This window comes from Corvus hawaiiensis, chromosome 26, assembly GCF_020740725.1.
Source record: "Corvus hawaiiensis isolate bCorHaw1 chromosome 26, bCorHaw1.pri.cur, whole genome shotgun sequence".
Lineage (NCBI taxonomy): Eukaryota > Metazoa > Chordata > Aves > Passeriformes > Corvidae > Corvus > Corvus hawaiiensis.
Window position 1 is genome coordinate 16156182 of NC_063238.1, and position 24165 is coordinate 16180346.

The 24165-nt window shown below is 42.5% G+C and overlaps 1 protein-coding gene across 1 annotated transcript; it reads right to left on the reverse strand.

Moving 5' to 3' along the window:
- Positions 1–5625: 5625 nt before the first annotated feature.
- LOC125317329 (fatty acid-binding protein, adipocyte) lies at positions 5626–9031 on the reverse strand. Its single transcript, XM_048287094.1, has 4 exons — positions 8866–9031; positions 7463–7635; positions 7142–7243; positions 5626–5852 (listed from the first exon to the last, which is right to left on the reverse strand). The coding sequence occupies exons 1-4, from the start codon at positions 8936–8938 to the stop codon at positions 5802–5804; spliced, it is 399 nt and encodes a 132-aa protein (XP_048143051.1). The 5' UTR covers positions 8939–9031; the 3' UTR covers positions 5626–5801.
- Positions 9032–24165: the final 15134 nt, after the last annotated feature.

Here is a 24165-nt window from a genome sequence, read left to right on the forward strand (position 1 = left end):
TCCCCTTCTCAGGAAGCTGTAGAGTGCTACCACTACTGTCACCTGTGTGTTAGTCAGATAAACCAAAGCCATATGGATTTTGTGAAGGATGATGTACAAAGTGGTTTCTGTTTTTTTATTTTTTTAATTTTATAATCCATCCTGGAAAGAGTCTGTATTTCTTATCATTTAAAGGCAGAACTGAATTATATTGTTCTGTTGTTTCCCTTTGAATCAGAGAAATGATTCCAAGCTGTGGGTGCTTCCCTGCACATATCCCAGACAGGATCACAAAAAGAAGAAGCAGCCAATATGCACTGGCTCGCTTTTACAACCAGGCATATTCAGAAAATCAGTGCATCAGTGGAGATCAGCTCTTGTTCTTGACTGGTGGATGGCATGAGAAGGGGCTGAGTCATTAAAGTGCTTATTCTTAGTACAAAGTCACTCAGTGAGAGGCAAGCAGCTTTGCAGACTTGGAAGGAGGGCATATTATATTCTCTTTTGTCTTTCTGCACATGGATAGTTGGTCTGCCATAAGGTAAAGGGAAGACTTAAGCCAGCACAATCATATAAGGCATTGATTCAAATGTGTCCTATTGCTGTCAGATTTCCTCAGGTTTCCCTGCTCCCATGGAGAGATGCTACGATCTCCTTGGACCCTCTTCTTGCTTGTACTGGGGAGCCTTGAACTGGGCCCAGCATTCAGCTGTGGCCTGATCAGTGCTGAATAGAGAGGAAGGACAATCTCCCTCAACCTCCAACACTCCTAATGCAGCCCAGGACATCACTCACCCTTTACTGCCGATGCATATTCCTGGGTCATATTCAGCTTGGTGTACACTGGGACCTCCAGAACATTTTCTGCCAAGCCAAAATTGAAAGAATGAAAAATTTGAGTTTTCAACATTCAAAACCAGTTTGGTTTTTTTTTTAAATCCACATTTAGAATTATTGTCTTATGGTTAGTAAAAAACAGGCACAAAAACCAAATCCATAAACCACATGTGTATGTGACAGGCAGGAATTTAAAGCATTGTAATTCAAGACACTTCAAACTATTTGAAACTATTTAGTGCAAGACCACATCTGATGTAGTTCTGTCCTTTCCCTTCTTAAACCATCTTCCTGGAGGAAATTGTTGCTTGGTACATGTAAAGATTAGAGACTTCTTTCTGACTTGGGTGAACAATAGTTACCTGTTTGCCTTTTTTGTATGATTGTAATTTCTGGGTTGTGACAACCCAGATCTACCTTTTAAGGGCAGAGACACTGGGATTTTATGTTGTGGGACCAAATTTCTTATGTTTAGAGTTGAAAGAATGAGATGGAAATGGTGGTGTGCCAAGGAGGGTGAGGTCTGGGTCCTGACTTGAAAGCTGTCATAAAGAAGAAGGGGAACACCCGGAAACATGTAAATAAGAGAGTCTGAGGAGTGAACTTATTGCAGTCTTTGGTTTACATGGTGGTTGTGGAAAATAAGAAGGTCTTCAGTCACATATTTTGGTGGCATATGCAAAATGTTTTTAAACCCCTCTCAACAGGGGAAGCTGAACGGAACTTCCCTTGCTGCCCAGGTTTCACTGACAGTTCAGTGAGGGGAGCAAAAGTCTGAGTCACTGACAATAAAAATAAGGCAAAGAACTCTTTCTCCCCCACAGTAGGAAGCAGATGCTGGATCTGTAACACGTAAGTAAATGTCAGTCTTTGAAGGTGTTGTCCACACAAAACTCTTCTAAAGCAGACATGCATAATATCACATTTTGTGTAAAGAATAGCTAGCTCTTTTATCCCATCTCTGGAAATGAGAAAACTACTCCTAAAAGAAACTATCCATTGTTTCTCGAGAAATAATATGAAAATATTCTACCGTTGCTCCTCAGGCATTCTTTGTTCTTTTATTTAATTGTCTTATCCACATAAAGGCACTTTAACAAGACAAGGCTGCTGCCTTTGGGAAATAAAAGATGATTGGGATGTTGTAAAATCAGACCCAAAGAAATTCAAGATGAGCAAATTAGTCAGAATAGAACAGCTACATTGCAGTACCAGTAACCTTAAGAACAAAAGTAACAGAGAATTATTTATTCAGACAAACCCCCAGTCTTAAGCAGTCTCAAACAATGTTGACATTGCTGCCATCTATCTCTTTGTCACTAAGAAAAATCAGTACTTTCATTTAAAGGACTTACAGTTTAGAAAAAACAAGAGCAGGGAATTATATACCAGTAGAAATAATTGTGGAAACCAATCTTTTCTTCAAGTTTAAAGAGGAAAAATGTCAAGGATTGTGAGTACACATGATAAAGGAGAACCTTGGTTCCCTTTTTTTGCTTATGGTTGATTAAAAATGGGATTTTAAAGCATTGAACTTGGAGACTGTGAAGCAGCACAAGAGATAAAGTTAAAACTTGATAAAAATAGAGAACTAAAAATTCAGAGACTATTTAGAAATAAAGATACTATTTAAAGAAATACAGAAAGTAAATTTATGTGAATTTCTTTAAAGGAAATATTATCTGGGCAAATTAAGGGCCAAAAAAAGTCTAAATAGATTCCCAGGAGAGCAATTAAGAGAACAGAAATAGAAGGGGAGGACAGAGGTCCAAGAGGGACTTGCTGTGAGGACACCAAGGATGTTTTAGCATTGACTCTATGAAACTGAAGGATCAACTCTGAACATGGGGCCAGCAGCCTCCCTTTTCCCAGTAGCTACATTGGAGGGTGCAAATATCTTCTTATCTCCTTAGCTGGAACATCCTACAAGACCAGAGCAGGACAGCTGGGATGGGGAAATGAGTCCAGACTGCACCACACACACGGTCAGGACGCAAAAGTCCTTCAAGTTCTTTCAAGTGGAAATAAATAGTTAAAAGAAAAAAAGAAAAACAACTGAAAGGTCAACCCTCAGAATAAGCCTTTCTTCATCTTTCTCCTGAACTGCTAAAAATCTGGATGTGAGTCTCCTTTCCCTCTTGTCATCCAAGAAACCTGTAAAGGCTAGTGAGTGAATATGGTAAGGGGCAGAGATCTCCTCCTCTCAGCATTCAAGGCGCCTGCTGCGATAAGTCTGCTGCCCACGGGTTTGTAGGGATTTAGTGAGATCCTTCTTTGGCAGAAAGGAGTGCTTTGGGGTGGTTACTGATTTTGGAGAATAGTTCAGCATGACAGAAGAGAGAGACCTGTGCTGCTCTGCAGGTAAGGACAAGACACTGATCTGGTTTTAGCCCTTAGAAATGTGTGCTCTCACCTCCATGCAGGTCTGACAGCACACACCTTTTCTTGACAGAGAGGAATCACCTCCACTTATTCAAGCAGTCACTAGACTGCTGCCTTTTTTAGACAACAAATTTTGGCTTTTTCAGAGAACAAAATCCAAACGTGTTCATATTCTAAGAAAAGTATCGCTAATACTTCATTATAGTGCTGTCCCTGTTTAAGTTTATAGACAGAATATCACTTTATTGAAATTTCCAAAAATTGAAGTTTTAAGTGTCTTGATTCATTCACGAAGTCATTCATGAGGTACCAAAATAAACGGTGATGCTTTTAGAAGAGATTACCCTTTTCTGAAATACTAGGCTGTGAATGTTACAGCTGTAACTGTTGGCTGCATTAAGAATGCAAGTTTTCTGGAAAATAAAATCTGCTAGGTGAATATCAGAATATTGGGAATTTTACCTCCGGCAGACTATTCCCAAATCTGTGGATGATAGAATATATTTAACAATGGGCTGATATTTAATGTCTATATGTAGTTTATTTAAGTGAATGTTTCTGCTTCTTACAACCATCACTATCATGTATATTTTCTACCACTAAACTGTAGTTGTATCCTAACTTTCATAAATAATTTTGGTTTTGTTAAGTGCTCCGTAGATTTAGTACTGATGCCTTAGGTTTTAACTTTTATATTTTTCAAATTCTGTACTGCTTAGTGTGTAACTCTGAAGTTTCTTGTAGCCTGTTAATTTCTGCTCACTTGTGCTAGGCAGACAGAACAAAGCCTCTCTGGGCCTGCTCTTCAAGGACACCCAGACCATCCTAGGCCCAAAAAGTATAAACCAAAAGGCCTCTAAAGGGGGGCAAGTGGAGGGGGATTACATCATTAAATTGAAGCTTTAATTGGAGAATTAACCCTGATATGCAAATGAACCAAACTTATAAAGGTGTGAAGAACTCGTGACCTGTCGTCCATCTTGGGGTCCATCTTGGCAGTAGCCTCTGGCTCCCCTGGGGGTACCTTTGGAGGCCTTTCCAATAAATACCTGCTTTTATTCCCTTACTCCTGTCTAGTCTCTGTTTCTAGGAGGCCTCTTAAGGCATCTGTACTGCATATATGGGGTGCTCTGAAGCATTCTTCCTTCCCATATCCAACTGCTGTTCTCTAACTTGGTGAGATTTCATAAGCAATGAAGCCAAGGTTAAAACACAGGAGCTGTTTATGGCTTTTTTAACATTTTCTGCAGAATTTACTGGTAGTCTTTGGAATCACTTTTAAATGACTCCTCAGCTCCTGTCAAATGTAAAAGTCCTTCCATTTCCGTCTCTGGTTGTATAAAAAGTGCAAAAACTTGGGAACAATCTGAGTTATGCAGAGGAAAGTTCAAGTGTGTGAGAGGTCTCTGCTGTTTGCAGCAGGGACTCAGCATCATCACCTCTGACAGCTGACTTCAGGAATGTCAGGAATATGTGGAATTTGGTTCCACAGATCTTAATTGCTCAAGATATGGTCATTTCCCCATTTAGTAGTTAAGGCACACATTTTTATACTTATTGTCCAGGTTTTCCCTAGAAATCTTGGTATTTTTTTGTCCTCAATTTAAGCCCTCCCAGATGTAGAAATCATGGCTTCTGTAGATGCAAAGTTTTGAAATAGGAGACCAGGACTATGGACAGTAGAAGACAGTAGTTCAAAAACAAGCAGAGTTGAAAAACATGGTGTCCAAAGGGCTTTGCATCTGGAAAGGCTCATGTTCCCAAGACTGATCAAGCCTAAGGAGTTAATAGAAAATGCATGTAGGTAATAAAGAAGGTTGTAGCCATAGCAAAATCGTACTGGCTTTTAGTAAACCTGAATATTTTTTAAGCTATGATTCTTAATTCAAGGTATTTTGCCTATCTAGGACAAAATGAGATGTTCAAGACAGGCACATTGACAAAATAATCACAGATGAAAGTTACAGCTGCTATAATTTCACCCTTGAGGTGGAAAAGGACAGGATCAAGCTGCTTCAAATGGTCCCTGGGTTTAAAATTGTCTGCATTTGTGCACAGAGGAGGTGCCTGGTACCCTGCTCATGTTTGGAAGCCAACACCAGGCATCCACAGATCATCCTCCTCCCTGCCCCAGGAACAACAACCTCTGCTTGAAGCCAAGAAGAGCAGCCCCATTTTTCCCCTGGCTGTGCCCAGACTCCTTGCAGGGGCTAGCCCACACGCAGCCCTCACCAGAGGATGTTTTTGTGTTCAGGTGTACATCTGCCACTGCCACACAAGTGCCACGCACTGGGTTGACTCTGAGGGAGATGGGTCACGTTGGCTGAGTGTGGTACTGGCTCCACACAGTGCTTTCCTGCACAGCACCCCTTCCCACACTGCATCCCCCCCAAGCCCCATTCTGACAAACTCCAGCATAAGCACATGTTGTATAAAGCAGAACATTTTATTGAACAACAAATGAGACTAAGTGCGTGTATCTGCTTTGGGATATATCTGAAAAAAGTACAGTTCTCTTTAAAACAGATTCGTGGAGCTTTTCTCCTTTGGTTAAGTTGTTTTAGTCCAGCTTTAAGCATTAGTCCCGTGTGAAGGTGGCTTCTTCATGCTTTTTCATAAACTCTTTTGCAGGAAACATTATTCATGGTGCATTCCTGGAAAGAAAAGATAATTCCATCAGCTTTTATCTCTCACTAAATGTTTGTTAGTCAGAAGGTAGAGAATTACTTATCTATTGGGAACCAGTTTAAGAAAAATTTGCATTTCTCCTCCTCTAAAGCCAATTGCCAAAAGAGTGAAACTCAAGTTTTGAGAGCTTCAGCAACAGAAGTCTGAAAAACAAGCACAGGAGTGAAAGAATTTTCAAGAACTGCTCCAGCGACCCCCAGGAGATTCTTAAACTTTTCTTAAAAATCTTTAATGAAGGCTCCTAGGACTTCTGTGGCGGCTGACCAGACCCGGGACTTGGGCTATAACCTTTTCTTCTTTCACCTTTTGCAGCTGTGTCTTGTCTTCTTCACACATGTGTGCACAAAACATGCACACACAGAGAGCTTTCAGACTTGGAGCTGCTAGTGTCAGCCTCTGCATGTTAGGCTCTGTCCTCATCTATTTTTCTGTTAGATCAAACTCTGTTTTGTTCAATTTTTCTTAATGAAATTGTTATTAAAAACTATTTCTATTTATTCTCCTCTGGTCTCTATCCAAAGAAATTTAAATATTGAATTTATGGACACATTATTTTTCCCTAGGGGAGGGGAGAACTCTTCAGGAATTTTGTGTGTGTGTATTGTTTTGCAGCATGTAGGAATCTCAGCTGCCTTTTATGAACATTTAGTCCTGTCCCAGATTCTTCAAAGTGTGTTTTCTAAAACTGTAAAGCAGAGCTGGGAAGCCCCAGACTGTAGGTGGGCCTTACTGGCACCAAGTCAAGCACAATAGTCTCTGACCAGATAAAACCAACCAACAGAGCTTGGACACGTTTCCTTGCTCTAACACCATATTATTAACACAATTGTTGGTGATGCATAGCAGGATTCCCACAGATGGCTGTTAAGCCTCTGCTGAAGATGAACAGGAGTATTCTGCATCAGCCTAGAGTGGACGTATTTAATGTGGGCTTTGCTAATGCTTCCTCTATACTGTTCAGGACTCAGAGATTCACATATATAAAAGTTTCCCTCATAGGGATGTTGGGTTTTTCTTCCTACACTTTCCTAACCACGTCTTGCTATGGAGAAGAGGCACTTCCGTACCATTCCGTAAGTTTATCAGCTTTTCAGTTTAAACTTACACTCTAGACTCAATCAGAGAGATTTCTCACCAAGTGAACAGAGCCCTTTCAGATGCTTTCCCTCCCTGTGTTTGAATCCAAAGTCATACATCAGCCAAACATGAATTCTGCACGCTGAATTCAGTGATTAAGTAACAAAAATTAACTTACCACCACCAGGTTCCCATCCACCACTTTTCTCTTTATGATAGTCTCTTTTCCATCCCACTTCTGCACCTGGTTCAGCACACCGTTGTCTAGGGTTATGACATTCTACCAAAGCAAAAAAACAAAGTGTGTCTGTTTCATCAGGGTGCTCTGGTCTGAGGAGAAGGCTCTCCAGGTCCAAACAGCACTAAGCACAAAGCACCCAGAGCACTCTTACCTGGGGAGGCAGCATTTCTGCACTGGATGTAAAAATCACAACTCTACCCTGCTGCTCACACATCCCTTTTGAGAGATGTATTTGCAAAATGCCTTTTCTGGACTCACCTTTGTTTTTCTGTCATCTGCTGTGGTCTCGTCAAACTCTTCACCCAGCTTGAAAGAGACCTCTGTATTTTTGAAGGTACTTTCTGTTTTGATGGTTATCACATCACCATTGATGCTGATAGTTACGTTAGGCTTGGCCACACCAGCCATCTTCCTGGTAGCAAACCCCACACCTGTAAATAAGATAGGGCACTATGAAATTTTTATCTTTCCTCAATCCTTTGCTCTTATACATTGGAAAAAACCCTCTCAGTGCTTTTTCCCCTATTGCTTTCTGAGTGTTATTAACTCTATGTTACAGAGATTCTTTTATAAAATCTCACTTGGTACTGCTATGGACCAAGCTGGGTGGGTTGATGTAAGGAAATTCTCTACCCTCTCATTGTCAAAATAGTAAAAGCAATATTTTGAAGACTGAAATTATTTTAATGCCAGATATTTGCACATAGACTTCAGAATAATTTTCATAGCTTGTACTCTAACTTGTATGCTTATTGTGTCTAAATGTAAATAAGCATAAATATATGACAATTTCTGAGCCACAAAAACAACAAAACAAACAAACAAGGAAAAAAAAGCAAGCACTTTCAATATTTACAAGTGGGTAGGTTGAATATAAGGAAATGATTAAGAAAGAGCTGGCAATGGTTATGTCCTGAGTAAACCTGGAGTAAAGATTAAGAGTGCAAGAGTCTCATTCCTTGAAATCATAGTAAGTATTTTACCTCTAAACTGCAAATAACCCCCCAGCTTTTTAACATGTACTAATTGAATCTGTGCAAGTTACCCCCTGCTTCCTCCACACTAACAGAATGTTGAACCCTTTTAAATCCCAATTTTAATTCTAAGTGAGAAGTCTACACCCTTAGAGAAAAGCATTAGACATCAAATCTTTGCAAGTATCTGCATGAATCCATGCAATTGTCTTTGTTAATATTCACTGGAGGCAGCTACAGAGTTTCATTCAATATAATAGCTGTGGCAATTAACTGGTGTCCTAATCCAGTAGCATTTTAAAGTTGTTTAGGTGTGTTGCTTATAGACATAAGGAAACTTGCTGCTTTCTAGCATCACACTGATTTGCGTGTCCAAGGATAAAAGCTAATTCACACTAAATATTGCAGTGATGTGTTTTACTTCCATTTGTAACACTACTAATAAGGCATGCCTAGACTTGGCTTACCTGAAATTATTCATATCTATCAAAGTTTTTCCTCTTTACAGGAATTTAACACCACTAATTGAAACAGACGAGTTCTCCAGTTTAAGACCACCTGATCAAAATAGTGGATTCAACCCCCCTTGATAAACAGCACAGCCAGAAAAAGCAAGTAAAGGCTAAAGTTCAAAATTGGCATTCCTTCCCTGTTCCAGATACAAGAAGTTGAAATAACAATTCTCACCCAGTTCCTTCATATAGTCCTCAAAGTTTTCACTAGAAAGGAGCTTCCAGGTGCCCACAAACTGGTCACACATTTTGTCAGGCTAGAAAGATGTCTTCCACAGGTTCAAACAGAAATGCAGAACAGGAGAATATTATGAGCTCCAGGAGAAGAGTACTTATCTTTAAAAAGGAGCTGTGGCCACATGATGCTCTGGAATGACCAATGAAGAGGGAGTCCCAGTGCCCAGTGTTTTTCTTCCTCCCCTGCCCCTCCTTTGCCAGTAGGTCATAGTGCTATTATTCATATGCCCTTACTAGCACAAAGATCACTGTCATGTTTTTATTTAATTATTTTTGTCATTCAAGAACACTTTACCTTAAAGGCAAATAATTAAATCAAATTACCTTTCAGAATAAAAAAGTAGGCTTGAGCTCAACCCTCAGAGAAAAATTAATGTTCTCTCCCATACTCTTTCATTTCAGTCCATTATATCAAATGCACACAGCTCAATTCCTAGACTTTCCAATTCAAAAGGCTCATTGGGATAATTTAGCTTGCTTTCAGCACCCCTGCTTTCAGAAATTTCCTCTAGAGAAATACAGAATTACAGGAAGAAGTGGATTTGGAGCACAAAGTGAATGCTGGATTTATAGAAGGCTAAGGCAATAAAATTGCTTCCTTGATTGGGGTCTCCTTGTCCTTGCACCACCTGAATCAATCGAAGAATAGGTCTGTAATACACTTTTATGTAGTGTAGAGGGGATATAGGGTTCTGTGAGAAGAAAAATAACAAAACAGAGGATTTCTCTCCCTTTTACGCCCATGCTTTCTGAAGAATTATGTCCCAATGACTAGCATTTTGAGTAATTATGGCATAAAGCTACGCTCCAGTATCGACTCAGCAAAGGTCCCTGGACACTTAATTTCTTCTCTCTTTGTGCTGTTAAGGCATCAATTTGTTTGAGTCAAGTTGTGTACAGGCCTGACATAATGGGTCCATCTTGACTGATCTTCTAAGCCCTGTCATACTTCAGTTCACAAAAAACAATCAGAAAGCAGTTGAGCAAGTTCTTAGACCTTCCTTTGTCTGTAATGTGCTATTCCAACGGCAAAAAGCAGCTAATAAGAGCATAGTCCAGCCCCTGCAATTCTCTTTATGTGGATTTCCAGGAATTACTCTGCTGGTTGCTAGGCATCAAGTATTGTGGACCACGTATTTTTCTACTTGATGTCTTTGTAAGTAACAATGCTATAGAAGAGTTATTTATATAGGATTGCAAGATCTTAGGGATATTTGTACGGCAAGGGAAGTGAGGAGGTCTCCAGTGCATCCTTCCACTCGAGCAGGGTCACCTCTGAGCCCATATCAGGCTGCTTAGAGCTGTGCCCTTTCGTGGATCAGAAAACTCCAAGGATGGAGCCAGCACAGTTTCCCTGGGCAGCACACACCCTGCCCAGCTGTGCCAAGGGGGAAAGGGTCTCCTTATCTTCTCTCCGAACCTCTCTACTTTCAGCTTTCATTCATAATTTCTCATCTCCTCACCAGTCACTGTCTGGCTCCAACTCCTTGGCCACTTTCCCACAGGTGTGGAGGGCTGTTTGTAAGCACTCCCAAAGCTCAGCCAGGATGAACCACTTCAGTCTCACAGCCTCTTCTCACAGGGCAAGTGCTCCAGACCCCTAAGGATCCTGTGGATCCTCTGTTGAATGCACTCCAAAACTGGATGGTACTCTGGATACAGCCTAATGAGTGCTGAGATAAGGGGAATAATCATTTCCATTAACCTACTGGCTGTACTTCTGAAAATACAGCCCAGGACGCAGGTCTCAGCTCATTGCCCACCAGGACCCTGAGGGCCTTTTCTGCAGGGCTTCTCCCTAGGCAGTGTGTCCCCAGCCTGGATTGCTCTGAGAGCTGAGTATGTTTGTACATTTATAATTAGTTACCCCCTTGTGCCTTTAAGATGTAAGTCTATGGGGACTAGAATAGCTAATCTTAGATTTGGCCTATTCTTTTCAAAATTTTTCTTGCATATTCACTGACTTTGGCTTCATCTCAAAATAAATAAAACTATATTCTAATTATGAAGTGGCTGGTGCCTTTTCTGGTTGGTTTTCTCAGAGTGTCACATGTTCAAGTGTTCTTTAAAAGGAAATTCTGAGGGTCCCTCAAGTTTGTGTCATTATCTTGAGGTATTTTTACTTCAGATTATTGGCTTGAGAAACTCTGTACTGTGTGTGAGCAGATGGTAGGAACATAGAAACTCAAATCCAGCAATTAAATAATGACAACTGAAAGTACCAGGTGAGAATTGCTGCAGTGGCCCAGAAAGAAAGGCTGCGACATGGATGAAATCAGTTCCTGTTCATACTTTTCTTGCTTTTTGGGAACTATTCTGTGTGTGGCTTACTACAACCAGCATTCATTTCTTTGGAGGGGAAACAGGGCTTTTATATTCAAAACTACCGTCTGGGAGAGGCAATTGGCCTTCCTTTGGTGTTAACAGCTGTCTGCAATGCTTGTGATACTGGAAGAGTTTTTGGGGAGAGTCAAAGCATCTTTCCATGCAAATCAAGGAGCAGACAAGTGCACCCTCCCCAGGCAGTCAGTTACTTGCACTTACTTAAGGTGAGTCTGAGCTATTTGTAGATATCTTGTGAACATGATGACTCAAGAATAGAAGAAGAAAGTCAGCTTGTGGCTTGACTTGCATGTTTAATTCAAAGCAAGCAGCTATCTGGGAGCGCACTTATGCACACTTTTCTCTGCTGGAAAGTATCCTACCAATGGTATCCTTTCCCTCAGGAGAGACCTCCAGTAACAAGAGATAAACCTGTGGCACTGATGTCATCTAATACAAATCATGCCTGTTCTCTGGGGCAAATGTATACAGCCTGCTGATAAAGTCTGGAGTTTTTAATGGCCATGAAGAAATCAGTGAGGCTTCTGAGCCTGGAAGTTTAAGCAAGTGATTCATGTCACTTGCAGAAGTGTCTTGACAGCAAGAGCTGGGCAATCTGGCTAAACAGGCCTGTGGTTATTGACACCGATGTGATCTAATACCATCAAGAACAAAAGTGTAGAAACCTCCTTCAAAATAACCAGAAATTTTGAAGAAACCACAGCAGGTAAGAGGTAAACCAAGAAAAGGAAGCTGGTGAGGGTCCAGTACAGGAAAAGCTGACAAAGAAAATTCATCTCTTAATCCTGATATGAACTGAGGCAGCTCCAGTCTGCAAATAACAATGATGCACTGTCTGCAACGTGGTCTTGGGGTGCTGTGACATTTGAGGACAGTTCCTGACGCAGGATATGCAGAAGGGATCACGGATCAAAGAATTCTGTGGTTCTATGAAGTGGAATAGCAAAGCAGCAGCTGTGCAGGGGAAATCAGTAGATGGGAAGGTAGCAATGATGGGTTAAATCTTGCTCTGTGAGTCAGACCAAAGGTGGAGATCTACTTGAGATAAACTGCTCTTTACAAAAATAAGCACAACAGTACCCTCCCTTTGGCTCTTTTGGGCTTGCAGGAGCAATGATGCTCTTCCAATAGAGTATGTGAAAAAGAGGATGTTTATTCCTGTAGTGAAGATCTGCCATCTAGGGGACCTTTCAACTGAGCATTGTGCTAAACCTTCCCTGGCACTTAATGTAAACACGGAATTGTCAAAGTAAAAACACATCTTACTCTTGAATGTGAAAACCTAAGTTAACAGTTATGACTTCTTAAATGGAGGCTTCTTTCTCGAGTTCCTCCTTGCCCCAGAAGGGTAGCAGAGTACAACTCCTTCGAGTGCCCTGGCTATCAAACTGGTGACTACCAGTGAGCAGCAGTGTATTGTGCTTATGCACTTGTCTCACTCTTTGAATCAAAAATTGGCATGAAAAGACATCCATGATCAATCCACCCCTGATGACACTGTGTGTTGGGTTGACCCTGAGTTGATGGACAGTCTTTAAGACCAATTACGCTTCTCACAATTTACATATTTAAACCGCACGGAAAGGCGGGGCTCCCCCTTTTGGTCGGAGCTCGCCTGCTGGAAGGTGGGGGGGCTCCGAGCCTCCCGGCCCCGCTGGGCCGGGCCGGGGCCACTGCCCCTTTCCCCCTTTCCCATCGCTGCGGCACGGACCCTGGGTCACTGAGGGGGACTGTCCCAGAGCCGCAGGCAGCTAAAACCAGCCATGGACTGCTCACAGCTAAACCCATCCAGCGCGGCTTCTGGGGACAGGCGGGTCCCTCTCCTCTCCATGCGGAGCCAGCGGGAGCCGGCAGAGCCTCCTGTCTGCAGCCAGCACACTCCGTGCTGAACTGAAGAGGACACCACGCAGCCAGCAGCACAGAGGGAGCGAGGCTTTCCCCACTGTAAAGCCCGAACAAGAACACTCTTCAACGGCGGCGTCAGAGTCAGAGAGAAAGAGAAGTGAGTCACGTGGGACGGAGCTGAGCATGGCGACGGGAGAAAAGAGGGCGGTGCCGCGATTCTGGCGCGCAGCTTAAAAGAAACCTTCTTGCATGCCGTGGTAAGAAACTGTAATACCACAAACTGTTTGTCTCTTTAATCCATTTGAAGAACATGGGGGGGGGGGGGTGGAGAATCAACGTGTGCCTATGAAGTTTGTGAAGAGTGCCTATGCCAGGCTATATAGAAGCAGTGAGAGGCTGTTAGAGACTTGTGGCGAAGAAAAGCCTCTGTGTGCAGGCCAAAATAACTTATCCTTAAAAAGATGAATAACCCCATGTGATGGCCCATGTTCTGTAGTGTGAAAGAGCTGTGAAATTCTTCATGGGAGAGATGTTCTACACACAGCAGACTGTTTGTTTCCGGGCGGGTCTGCTATTGGTGGCAGTTTGGGAACCACGTGCAACTGAAGGAAAACCCTTTTTTCCTTAAGCATAAGAGAGAGACTTTTCAAGAACTGCAACACTGACTAACATCCCATGTTCTGTTATCCCTTGTGTGAGCTGGATAAAAGGAGAGAAGTGCTGGAAAGAAGGGGGGAGGGGGGGGGAATTTACTTTAATTTTGTTTTGTTGTTTTCTCTTTACTTTTAATTCTGTTAGTAATAAAGCTCTTTCATTGTACTGCAACTGTTTAAGGTTTGTGGCCTGCTTTGCTTTTCTCCTAATTCTTATCTCACAGAAGGAAAATAAGTAAATAATGAATATTTTGAATCAAAACCACTACATTTAATTGGTGTTTCTGCCCGGTTTCAAACTCAACCCGCTACACACTGACAATGACTTCTGTTGAACACTCTCTTAAAAGGAGTGTGACCTCTGTATGGGGTTATTACTGGCACAGGTGGCAATATTCATAGTAAGAAGAAATACCTGTTCTTGACAAAGCTATAAAAATGGAGATTTTTCCCCAGGCAGGGAGGGAATCGTGGCTTTGATGCAAGCTTCTTGTTCAGGCACAATAACACCTATTGAGAAGATGGGCTATAACAGGCCTCATGTTAGGAAGGAGGGACCATATCGCACTGTGTGGTACTTCTGCAACTTAGACAAAGCAAAAACCTTTCTTAGTGTTTGTCTGGCTGGGTACCAGACTGGGGCTTTGTTCTAAGGCCCCAGGGTAGCTACAAGAAAGGTGATCTAATGCTGGAGCAGACAGGAACAGGTAAAGGAATGCCATTTCTGCTCATAAAGTTGCTACTTTCATTTCTGATTAACATTTGAAACAGGTGAATTGCCTTGGACTTCTGCTTAGTCAGGAAAAGGTGCAACTAAAGCTTCAGTACTCATAGCGTGAGGCACTGACTTTGCAAAATACTGGCTTCAGTTGGTTTGAAAGTTCAAGAGGCCAATTGGTTTTCAGTGGTATTTTTCTCTCTCTTGGGAAAGGAGATGAGCAGGAGAAACAGCAGGTCCTTTCTCCTGTGCTCAGTCCCCAGCACCAAACTGATGCTTCCTCATTTGTGATTGTGGCTTCAGACCTCGCTCAGAACTGAGGGTACTATCGCAAATGGTCACTGTTGAAGGAGTCAGATTCGCCAGCAACAAGAGATCTGCTGTTTCCTTGGGTATTGGCACCACTCTATCCAGCCACACTGCTGGGCTGTGACCTTTGGAGACCTTGGGCTGGTGTGCCCCAGCACCTGATTTTTTACTTTTTGTGATTCTGTGCTCTTTTATTTCCTCCTAAACTTCAGCCCAACCAGTGAGTCTCCACACCCTTAAACAGGTTTCCAATATCTGAAAGAAGGAGCATGAAAATTAAAACATTTAAAAGGTGTTTCTGAAACACTAAGCTAAGTTTGTGGTAAAGCTTTTAACAACAGAAATGAAATCTCGTAACTCTGAGGCATAGTAAGATCAAGCCCCAGACAAAACCCAGTGGTTGACTCCATTAACTTGCAATTAAAATATGCATAACTACATTTTCTGAACTTGCTTTAAAGATGAAGAAAAAATGCAGATATGTCTGGAGGGAACAGCAAGCCTCTGGACCCTTGCCTTCTCCCAAGAGACAGCTGAGATTCTGGATTTTCTCAGCATATGGCATGGCAATAATATACGCTCTCAAACATCTGTGGCTCATACCAGATGACTGCTAGTCCTGAGGAAAACCTGGACTTCTCATACTCTCCTCTAACATGTATGTCCCTCATTCCTGGAGCAAGGCATTTGGCAGTGTGAATGCTATGAATTGCAGGGAGTGGGCTGGGAGGTGCGTCAGAATATCAGAAAAGTAAGGAAGGAGGAGTATTTGCATATTGGGTTTGTTGTTTTATTTCAATGTAATGAGAAGAAATGTAGGTACATTAGCTCCTGCAGGCATGCAGGTGATGGGTTTCCAGAACATAATGTGGACATTTCTGTATAAGAATATTCAAAATGTCAGAGTTCCACCTCATATGTCCCGTACTCAGCAACTGCCATAGTGGGATTAATGATAAATTGAACTTCATGACTTCTGAAGGTTTATATGAGAGAAGATCTTGATTTGCTGGCTATATTGTAGGCACTGCAGGTGCTTCATGTTTCTAACTACCTATGGATCTCCCTGATCTAAAGAACAAGTTTAAGGTTGTCTAAAGTTTCTTATGTTCAAATCTGTCAGATTTCTTTGTACGTATGGTACAAGTCTTGCATCTTGGGCTTCTCCTCTTGAGGGTGTATGATGAAAGTCGGCTTTTTTCTGAGTCCTGCTTTGTCTTGTCCATGGACTTACCTCAGAGCACATTGCAGTTCTTCCCCTCTACCTTCCTCCCACCCCACAAGTAAAAAGATGTTTTTCTTTTCTTACTTCTTTATCCCTAAATGTCACTCTAAAGTTAGGTATTGCAGCAGAGTTGCAAATGAAGAAAGTAGTATGTTTCCCAAAGCACTTTTGGGTTTCTTCTAGCAATTTGAAGACTTGCTAGAAAACTAGACTTGCTAATACTATTCTGAAAATCCCTTAGTAGTCCTTCCCCAGATGCTCTTCTGAATTATCCCAGATCATCCAGGTGAAACCCTCTCTTGAAGCCTCCATCTGAACAGAGCAATAAGACTGTTGGTCACATCTAGTTTAGGACTGCCCAAGCGGACTCCACCCCAGCTCTGCCTTGTAACTGCAGCTCGTACAACACCACCTGTCTTATTTCCATACATATCTGCATTTAGAAACCTTCCACTCTTTTGTTTGTTTCTTGTTTAACACTTTTTATCAAGTTGAGGAAAAAATCTTAAAATAGGGATGAGAGACTAGTGCATATTGGTAATATGTAATATTTTGTAAATTTAAGCTATTCCAATCAGTGGTTGTCCTTCTCTTAACAGCTGCCCTCTTGTGAAGCAAGAGGTCTTCCAGAATGTCACTTGTTTCTAAGACAGCAAAGAAAGAACAAAGTGTAAGAGCAATATTTCAACAAGACTAAAACATTTAAGCTCTGCTGAACCTGCACTCTGGGTAAAATATATATGGATTTGGCAGCCTTGTTTATGTATGTCTCCTTTCTGCATGCTGCAGTTTCTGGCTTCCTATGCTTTCAATCTGACAGCTTGCTCTGAAACTTTCAGTGAACTCCTCCTTCTATTTGCCAGAAAGCTATCTGTTTTTACAGATGCATTTGGATCACAGCCAAAGACCTAGTGCTCTACGTAAAGGAAAGTAAAAAAAATCCAAGTATGAAATGCCCTTCAGAGTTAAAGCCTTCCAGAGCTCTCTTCCTGCAGCGTGGTGAGGAGCTGGTGGGTGTGAAGGCTGGCAGCTCTCTGGCTCTCTACAGCCGATCTCTAATCCTCTGCAGCTGACTGCTGCCCCTGGGCGCTGCCAGCTGGAGGGAGGGAGAAGGAACCAGCAGCTCCTACCCAGCCACTGACCTTGCCTAGACCAGTGGCCTCTTGCAGCTGCCTTCACTGCCACCTCGCTAGTGGATTTCACTGTCACTGACAATCTTGTTTCATCTCATCTTGTACCAGATATAATGGATTGGGAATCAAAAGGATCTCTGAGGAAAGAAATGCTAAGGTTTTCTAAGCAATCCATTATTCCTGCCCTTCCTGCTCTGGACAGCTGTCTTGCCAGGAACTAGTCAATGTTGTTTGTGTTCGACATGTAAAAAACTCACATCATATCGCCAATAAGGGAGTGTCTGTAAAATGTATTGCTTAATGTAAGGTAGTAATCCAGATCCTTGTTTAAGATGCTGTGGAGGGACTGGAAGCACAGGGCAGCTTGCACAGGGAAGGTGGAGTTTCCTACCCTATGTGCTGCATCCCTCCCAACACCATCTTCAGCAGATGTGGGCAAGGAATGTCCCTACAGCTCTTTTGCCCAAATTCCTAACTATACTCAAGCCTTATTTTTGGTACACAGAGTCTTTAAATCTGCTATCCCAAAGCCTAAAAATTACTTTAAAATGCTCTCTGCCTTCTACTTTTTCCCCTCTGGAGGATTCCATCACAGCTGGCAGGTATGACAAATTGTAGGTCTCTATTGGAGATGCATGGCATGATGCGTGCTCTTTGTTAACAGATCCTGTTTCTTCCTCAGCCCCTGCAGGTATGGGTTCCTCATTCTCTGATATCACTTTAGTCTTGTGACAAATTATTTAAGCTAACATCACTTAATTGCTTTTATGGTCTGATATGGCTTTAGGTTGTACATATCTCTGTTCTAACAGTATTTTCTGCCTTAGCTTTGTTAATGTAGCTTCTTGTAAGCCAATACTAACTTGCTGAAATTGTATTGAAGTATCTGAAAATATCTTTTGTCATTTTTAATTTAGTGCCTGGCTTATTGCTCCTTCAAACTGCTCACCCAATTAAGGCATGATTGTGCCCAGTCATTGACACAGTCCCCAAGTCTTCTGTGAAGAAGCCCCCTGCCCAAGAAAGCTGATACATTGACTGTGCTAGTGGGAGGTGGGGTATGCAGGCTTGAATTTCCTCAGCATGAAGTGGCTACTGAAGCTACATCTCCTGATTCTCAGAGCGTGGGAGATAGGGAAATTTTGTTCTGCTGTTTTGGTTACTTATAGCTGTTATACAGTTCTTCCTCTGCCTCTATAACAGCTCACAGAATCACTGATCACAGAATCATTTAGGTTGGAAAAGACCTCCAAGATCATTGAGTCCAACCTTTGATCTCCACTTAGAGCATAGCACTAAGTGCCATGTCCAGTTGTTTCTTGAACATTTTTCCAGGGATGGTGACTCCACCACCTTCCTGGGCAGTCCATTCCAATGTTTATCAACCCTTTCTGTGAATAAAATTTTCCTCATGTCCAAGCTGAACCTCCCCTGGTGCAGATTGAGGCTATGTCCACTTGTCCAGTAGCCAGTTGCCTGGGAGAAGAGACTGACTCCCATCTTGTTACAACCTCCTTTCAGGTACTTGTAGAGGGTGATAAGGTCACCTCTGAGCCTCCTTTTCTGCAGCCTAAACACCCCCATCTCCCTCAGCTGCTCCTCATAGGACTTATGCTCCAGGCCTTTCCCCATCTCCATTGCCCTTCTCTGGACATGCTCCAGCATCTCACTGTCCTTGCTGTGAGGGGCCCAAAACTGAAGACAGCACTTGAGGTGTGGCCTCACCACTGCCCAGTACAGGGGCACAGTCACTGCCCTGATCTTGCTGGCCACACTATTGCTGATACAGACAATTGGCCTTCTTGGCTACCTGGGCGCAGCTGGCTCATGTTCAGCTGCTATTGACCAGCACCCCCAGGTCCTTTTCCACTGGACTGCTTTCCTGGCATTTTTTGCCCAGCCTATAACGCTACATGGGGTGGTTGTAACCAATGTGCAGCACCTGGCACTTTCCTTTGTTGAACCTCATACCACTGGCCTCAGCCCATCAATCCAAGTTCAGGCTAAGACTGAATTTTTAGCTGCAAACCTAGCAGATTACATGGTTTGGTTCCTTGATTACCATGATACCTACTTAGGCTGAACTCTTTTTGTCTTTAGAAATGATGAGAGATCATTTTTACTATCTCACCCCCTATAGAAATAGATATTTTCTGAAGTGGAAATAGCTTTATATCCTTCTTGTCTTGCCTAACAACTATTTCTCAAGACAACATGGTGTTAAGCATTTTGTCCCATTAGCAACAAAAGTACTTGGCTGAAAAACACAATGTTGGAGAGTCAAGCCAGAGAGGTTTATTTGCCAGTTCCAGCAAATGTCTAGTAGGATAATGATCAGACTTACACTACCTGCTGCTAGTCAGAAGGCGTGCAATTTGGGACAGTACTGAAGCTACTGTATCTTGCAGACCATACTGATACATCTGAGAAAACTCCCACCACCACTCTGATTCTGTAGGGTAAGTGGTGGTACACATCTGTCATGTGCTTGGAAGTGCTTAGCTACAACTATATCCAGACTAGTCCAGGTCAACATACTGGCTCATTCTTGGGCAAGCATGGCTCTCTGTAACCAAACAACCCAAGTCGGTTGGCACTACATAAACACTATGTGCCTAATACAGTCTAATCTAGCTGCATAACAACTTCTGCTCTGTGAAGCAGAAAATATTGGAGACTGCTTTCTCAACTGGTACAGCAAATTACCCATAAGTTTCCTGAACATTTGCTGGTCCAGAACCTGACTATGGCAACTGTTTTAAAAAAAAATTTTTTTGTTTGGCAGCCAGTTCTAGGATCAAAGCAGAAGAGGCTTAACTCAGTATCCTGACTCACACTTCAAAGTGCTGTTCACAGAATCACAGAATCACAGAACACCACGAGTTGGAAGGTACCCACAAGGATCATTGAGTCCAACTCCTGGCCCTGCACAGGACCATCCCCAAGAGTCACACCATGTGCCTGAGAGCATTGTCTTGAACTCTGTCAGGCTTGGTGCTGGGACCACTTCCCTGGGGAGCCTGTTCCAGTGCCCAAACACCCAATGGGTGAAAAACCTTTTTCTAATATCCAACCTAAACCTCCCCTGACACAGCTTCAGGCCATTCCCTCGGGTCCTGTCACTAGTCACCAGACAGAAGAGATCAGTGTCTTCCCCTCTTCCCTCATTGCAGTCTACAAGTTCCTTCACAAGGAAGTTGTAGACTGCAATGAGGTCTCCCCTCAATCTCCTCCAGGCTGAACAGACCAAGTGACCTCAGCCACTCCTCATTTGGCTTCCCCTCCAGACCCTTCACCATCTTTGTTCCTCTCCTTTGGATGCTGTCTAATACCATACTGTTTTTTTCTTATATTGTTGTGCCCAAAATTGCTCACAGCACTCAACCACCCACTGCACCCAGTGCAGAGCAGAGCAGGACAATCCCCTCCCTTGACCAGCTGGCAATGCTGTGCCTGATGCACCCCAGGACCAGCTGGCCCTCCTGCTTCAATGTTATTGGAATTAGGCTGTAAGAAAAGTTTTATCCTGAGGGGACCTCTATCTTTCATACATAGTTGGGCAAGTGTGGAATCTAGATTAAAATTCCTACATTCATAATCAACCTGAATAAGTCAAAAGAGGCGGCCTTTGGATTCACACATACTTAAGTTGAAATTTGTAAGATTCCGTCACTTTCTAGTGTATATGACAAAACCCAGTGTATTAAATATATCAATACTTAGGTTAACAGATCATTATTTTGAAGTTATATAATTAGCACCATCTTGATTAGTTTCTCCTTGTTGGGGTTTTAGTTTAGTCTTAGTTTTTTTTTCCTGTTAAAGGAATTTTCTCCCATATGCATGTTGCTAGGGGACAAATAGCTGTACTTAAGAAAGACAAAAAGGGGAGTGGGGTGGGCCTGGCTACTCCTTTGTCTACACCTGGGTGTGGGGGCAGTTCGCTCTGAGCGTCCGGAGAGAGAAGCTGCAGAGAAAGGAGCTGCTGCTTCTTTCTTTTTGGCCGTTCTTTCTTCCTGCTGGAAACAACGCCGGGACCCCAAAAGCCGCTTTCCCTGCCCTGCTGGAGACCGGGCTGTGGCTGCCCTGCCCCGCTGCTGCTTCGAGCTTTCACTACGCTGTAGCCCTGCTCACCCTGCCTGCCTGGGCCTCCGTGGGGTTCTCCCATCTGGATACATCTCGCCTGCCACCCGGGATTTGCGTCCGTCCCTGCCGTTCCAGCCTGCCGTTTCAGCCTGCTGTTCCTGAGAGTCCGGGATCGGCTGCCCAGGGGTTTGTGAAGCCTTTGTCCCATCCCTTCCCGGGATCCCAGGGCACCGGTGCCGCGTGTGTCCCGAGCTCGCTCCGGAGCGCCCCCTGCAGCCGCGGGGGAACCATCGCACCTGCCCTGCTCACCGGGAGCCGCCAGCGCCCCTGCCGGCTGCGAGCGGAACTGCACCCGAGGGGAAAGGGCCCGACAGCCGAGAAGGCTGGGACTGGGTTTGTGATTGCTGTTACTGCCATAGTTGTTGTTGTTTTGTTTGACTGGTTATATACATATATATATATAGTAAAGAACTGTTATTCCTATTTCCCACATCTTCGCCTAAAGGCTCTTGATTTCAAAATATAATAACTTGGAGGGAAAAGGGGTTATATCTGCCACTTCAAGGGGGGCCTCTGCCTTCCTTAGCAGACACCTGTCTTTCAAAACCGAGACACTCCTTAAGTGTTCAAGGAAAAATGTGGATGTGGTACTTGGGGATATGGTTTAGTGGTGAACATGGTGGTGCTGAGTTAACACTTGGTCTTGATGATCTTACATGTCTTTTCCAACCTTAATGATTCTATGATTCTATGATTCGACTTGTACCATACTTCTATTACGAAGATAAATGCAAGATTATTACCATTGCATACTAAAAGAACAGTTTAATTCTAAAAAGGTCATTCAATGTCATATTGGAGATAAACGGAGTCCAGGTCTGCCAGCACACACACCAGGATAATTCCAGATTATAGGTTTGCTTAACATGTAAGAAGAGAAAATGACTTCTACTTACTTGAGTCTGCAGTGATGTCAGCCAGCTGAAGTCTCAAAATTGAATATTGCTTGAATGAGTGAAATAATCTGTGGAAACACCTTACTGAGTGTTCTTGTGCAACAACCACCAAGACCTGTTGCCAACTACATAATTTAGTCTTCATACTGAAGTGGCAATTTTCCTATTCATTCTGGGACAATGTCAAGTGCAACCAGAATACTTCAATCCCAGATTTCTCTTCAGTGCATTTCAGAGGCCAGTGGATCTGCCTTCTGCCTCACCTTTCCTTTTATCTTCAAATTTGATTGTATTGTTCAAAGCAACATGTTTGAACAGGAAAAGTTATGTTGAACATTGATAGAAAACACTAATTCTGAAGATTGAACTAAATCTATTTGGATTGTTTGAATTTGTACTATTCAAGGTCACAATGACTCAAATCTCTGTGGCTGAATGGCCAAATTTTCAATCTGTTTTTAGGCAAGAGGATGGTCTGTGTTTGGGCAACCTGGGGTAAATTAATACCTAACATGGCTTCTGCAGAAAGCATGTCCCTCACACTTCAAAACCTACTTTCTGCTGCCTGTCATGATACACTAATAATGAGCCTCTTTGGAGAGCAGAAAGTACACAAGACTCTTTCTCTTCTCCTTTTCTTTCCTCTATTCCACAAAGCAGGCAGATAAAAACTTTCTCTTTTGAAGGAAGAGTTGTTGAGCTTGAGATGTGTCTGTCTGTGATAATCTGCGACCTGCTTTATGGTGTGAATAAGAGGGCCAGAGTGCTGCCAGGAACCAGAGTGCTCAGAGAGGAAAGTGCCTCTCTTTCTCCTAGATTAGGGCTTGTTAATGCCATCAAGATGAATGGAAAGGCAGGCACTGACTCCAGAGAGCTACATCAATGAGATGGATGAAAAAGGAGTTAATTGTTTCTCAACCAAGTTTGTGAAAAGGAAAAACAGAAGAGAATCGTTGCACTACTTATTCCTCTCTGTGTTTATTAGTAACTTTTCATGCAATAAAGTTGCTTATACTTTTTAAAGTTGCTTACGCTTCCTAGTCTTCAAACTCAAGCTCTTGCATTTTGCAGCCTTTGTCTTTGCTGCCTCTCCTTGGGTCCAGATATTCACATCTCTCTTTCAAGTATTGGTGACTCTTTTTCTCCATTCACATGCCTATCAAATGAGGAACCTTACTGAGTGAACATATGAAGGTGGATAAAGGCAAGGCAAGGCTCCCGAATGTTCTTAATTTTTTTTCTTAACAGAATGGAAAAATTAAGCCTTTTACAAATTTGGTATAACATTTCCTTTAAAATCAAATAACTTTATTTCTTTTCCTGACTCTATAGAATTCTTTTAGTATAGGTTAGGAAGCAGCAACTTCCCTTCTCAGGAAAAACCTGAAAATTGGGTTAGGATTCTGGGACATGAGAGTAAAAGAAATGTCACAGATTTGTTCACCTCACCAAGGAGTGAAGCAAGTACATGGTGGAAGGTGTTTCCAGCTATAGGGACCAAGCAAATCATGCACACCTTTTTCTCTTCCCTGAAAAGCTATTTCTAAAGCACAAGGAATTTTATATTACACTTTATAATGCAATTATTTTTGGGGTTATCCAGTGATTTACTTCAAAGCAATGTTTAGTTTCTGGCATCTGGAAAAGACGAGCTACTTGCTTGTGTCTAACATTCTTACTGGAAGCTCTGTGCTGTGATATTGCTGCAATAAACCAGCATGTATGAAAGAGTCTCACGATCAAATTGAACTCCAAGAATATTTGGACTTCTTAAGTAATCCATTTCTCAAAACACAGAAATAAACGTCACTGTAAGTAATCTATTTCTGCATGTCTCAGTATCGGAGTAGGAGCATGTACCTGCAAACCAGAAGGAGTTGTTGGCTTGGATCTTCAGCTTCAGCTGTGATAATTAAAGGCAGATAACTTTAATTCAGTCATAAGATTGTAATTTGCTGAGCTGCAGTATA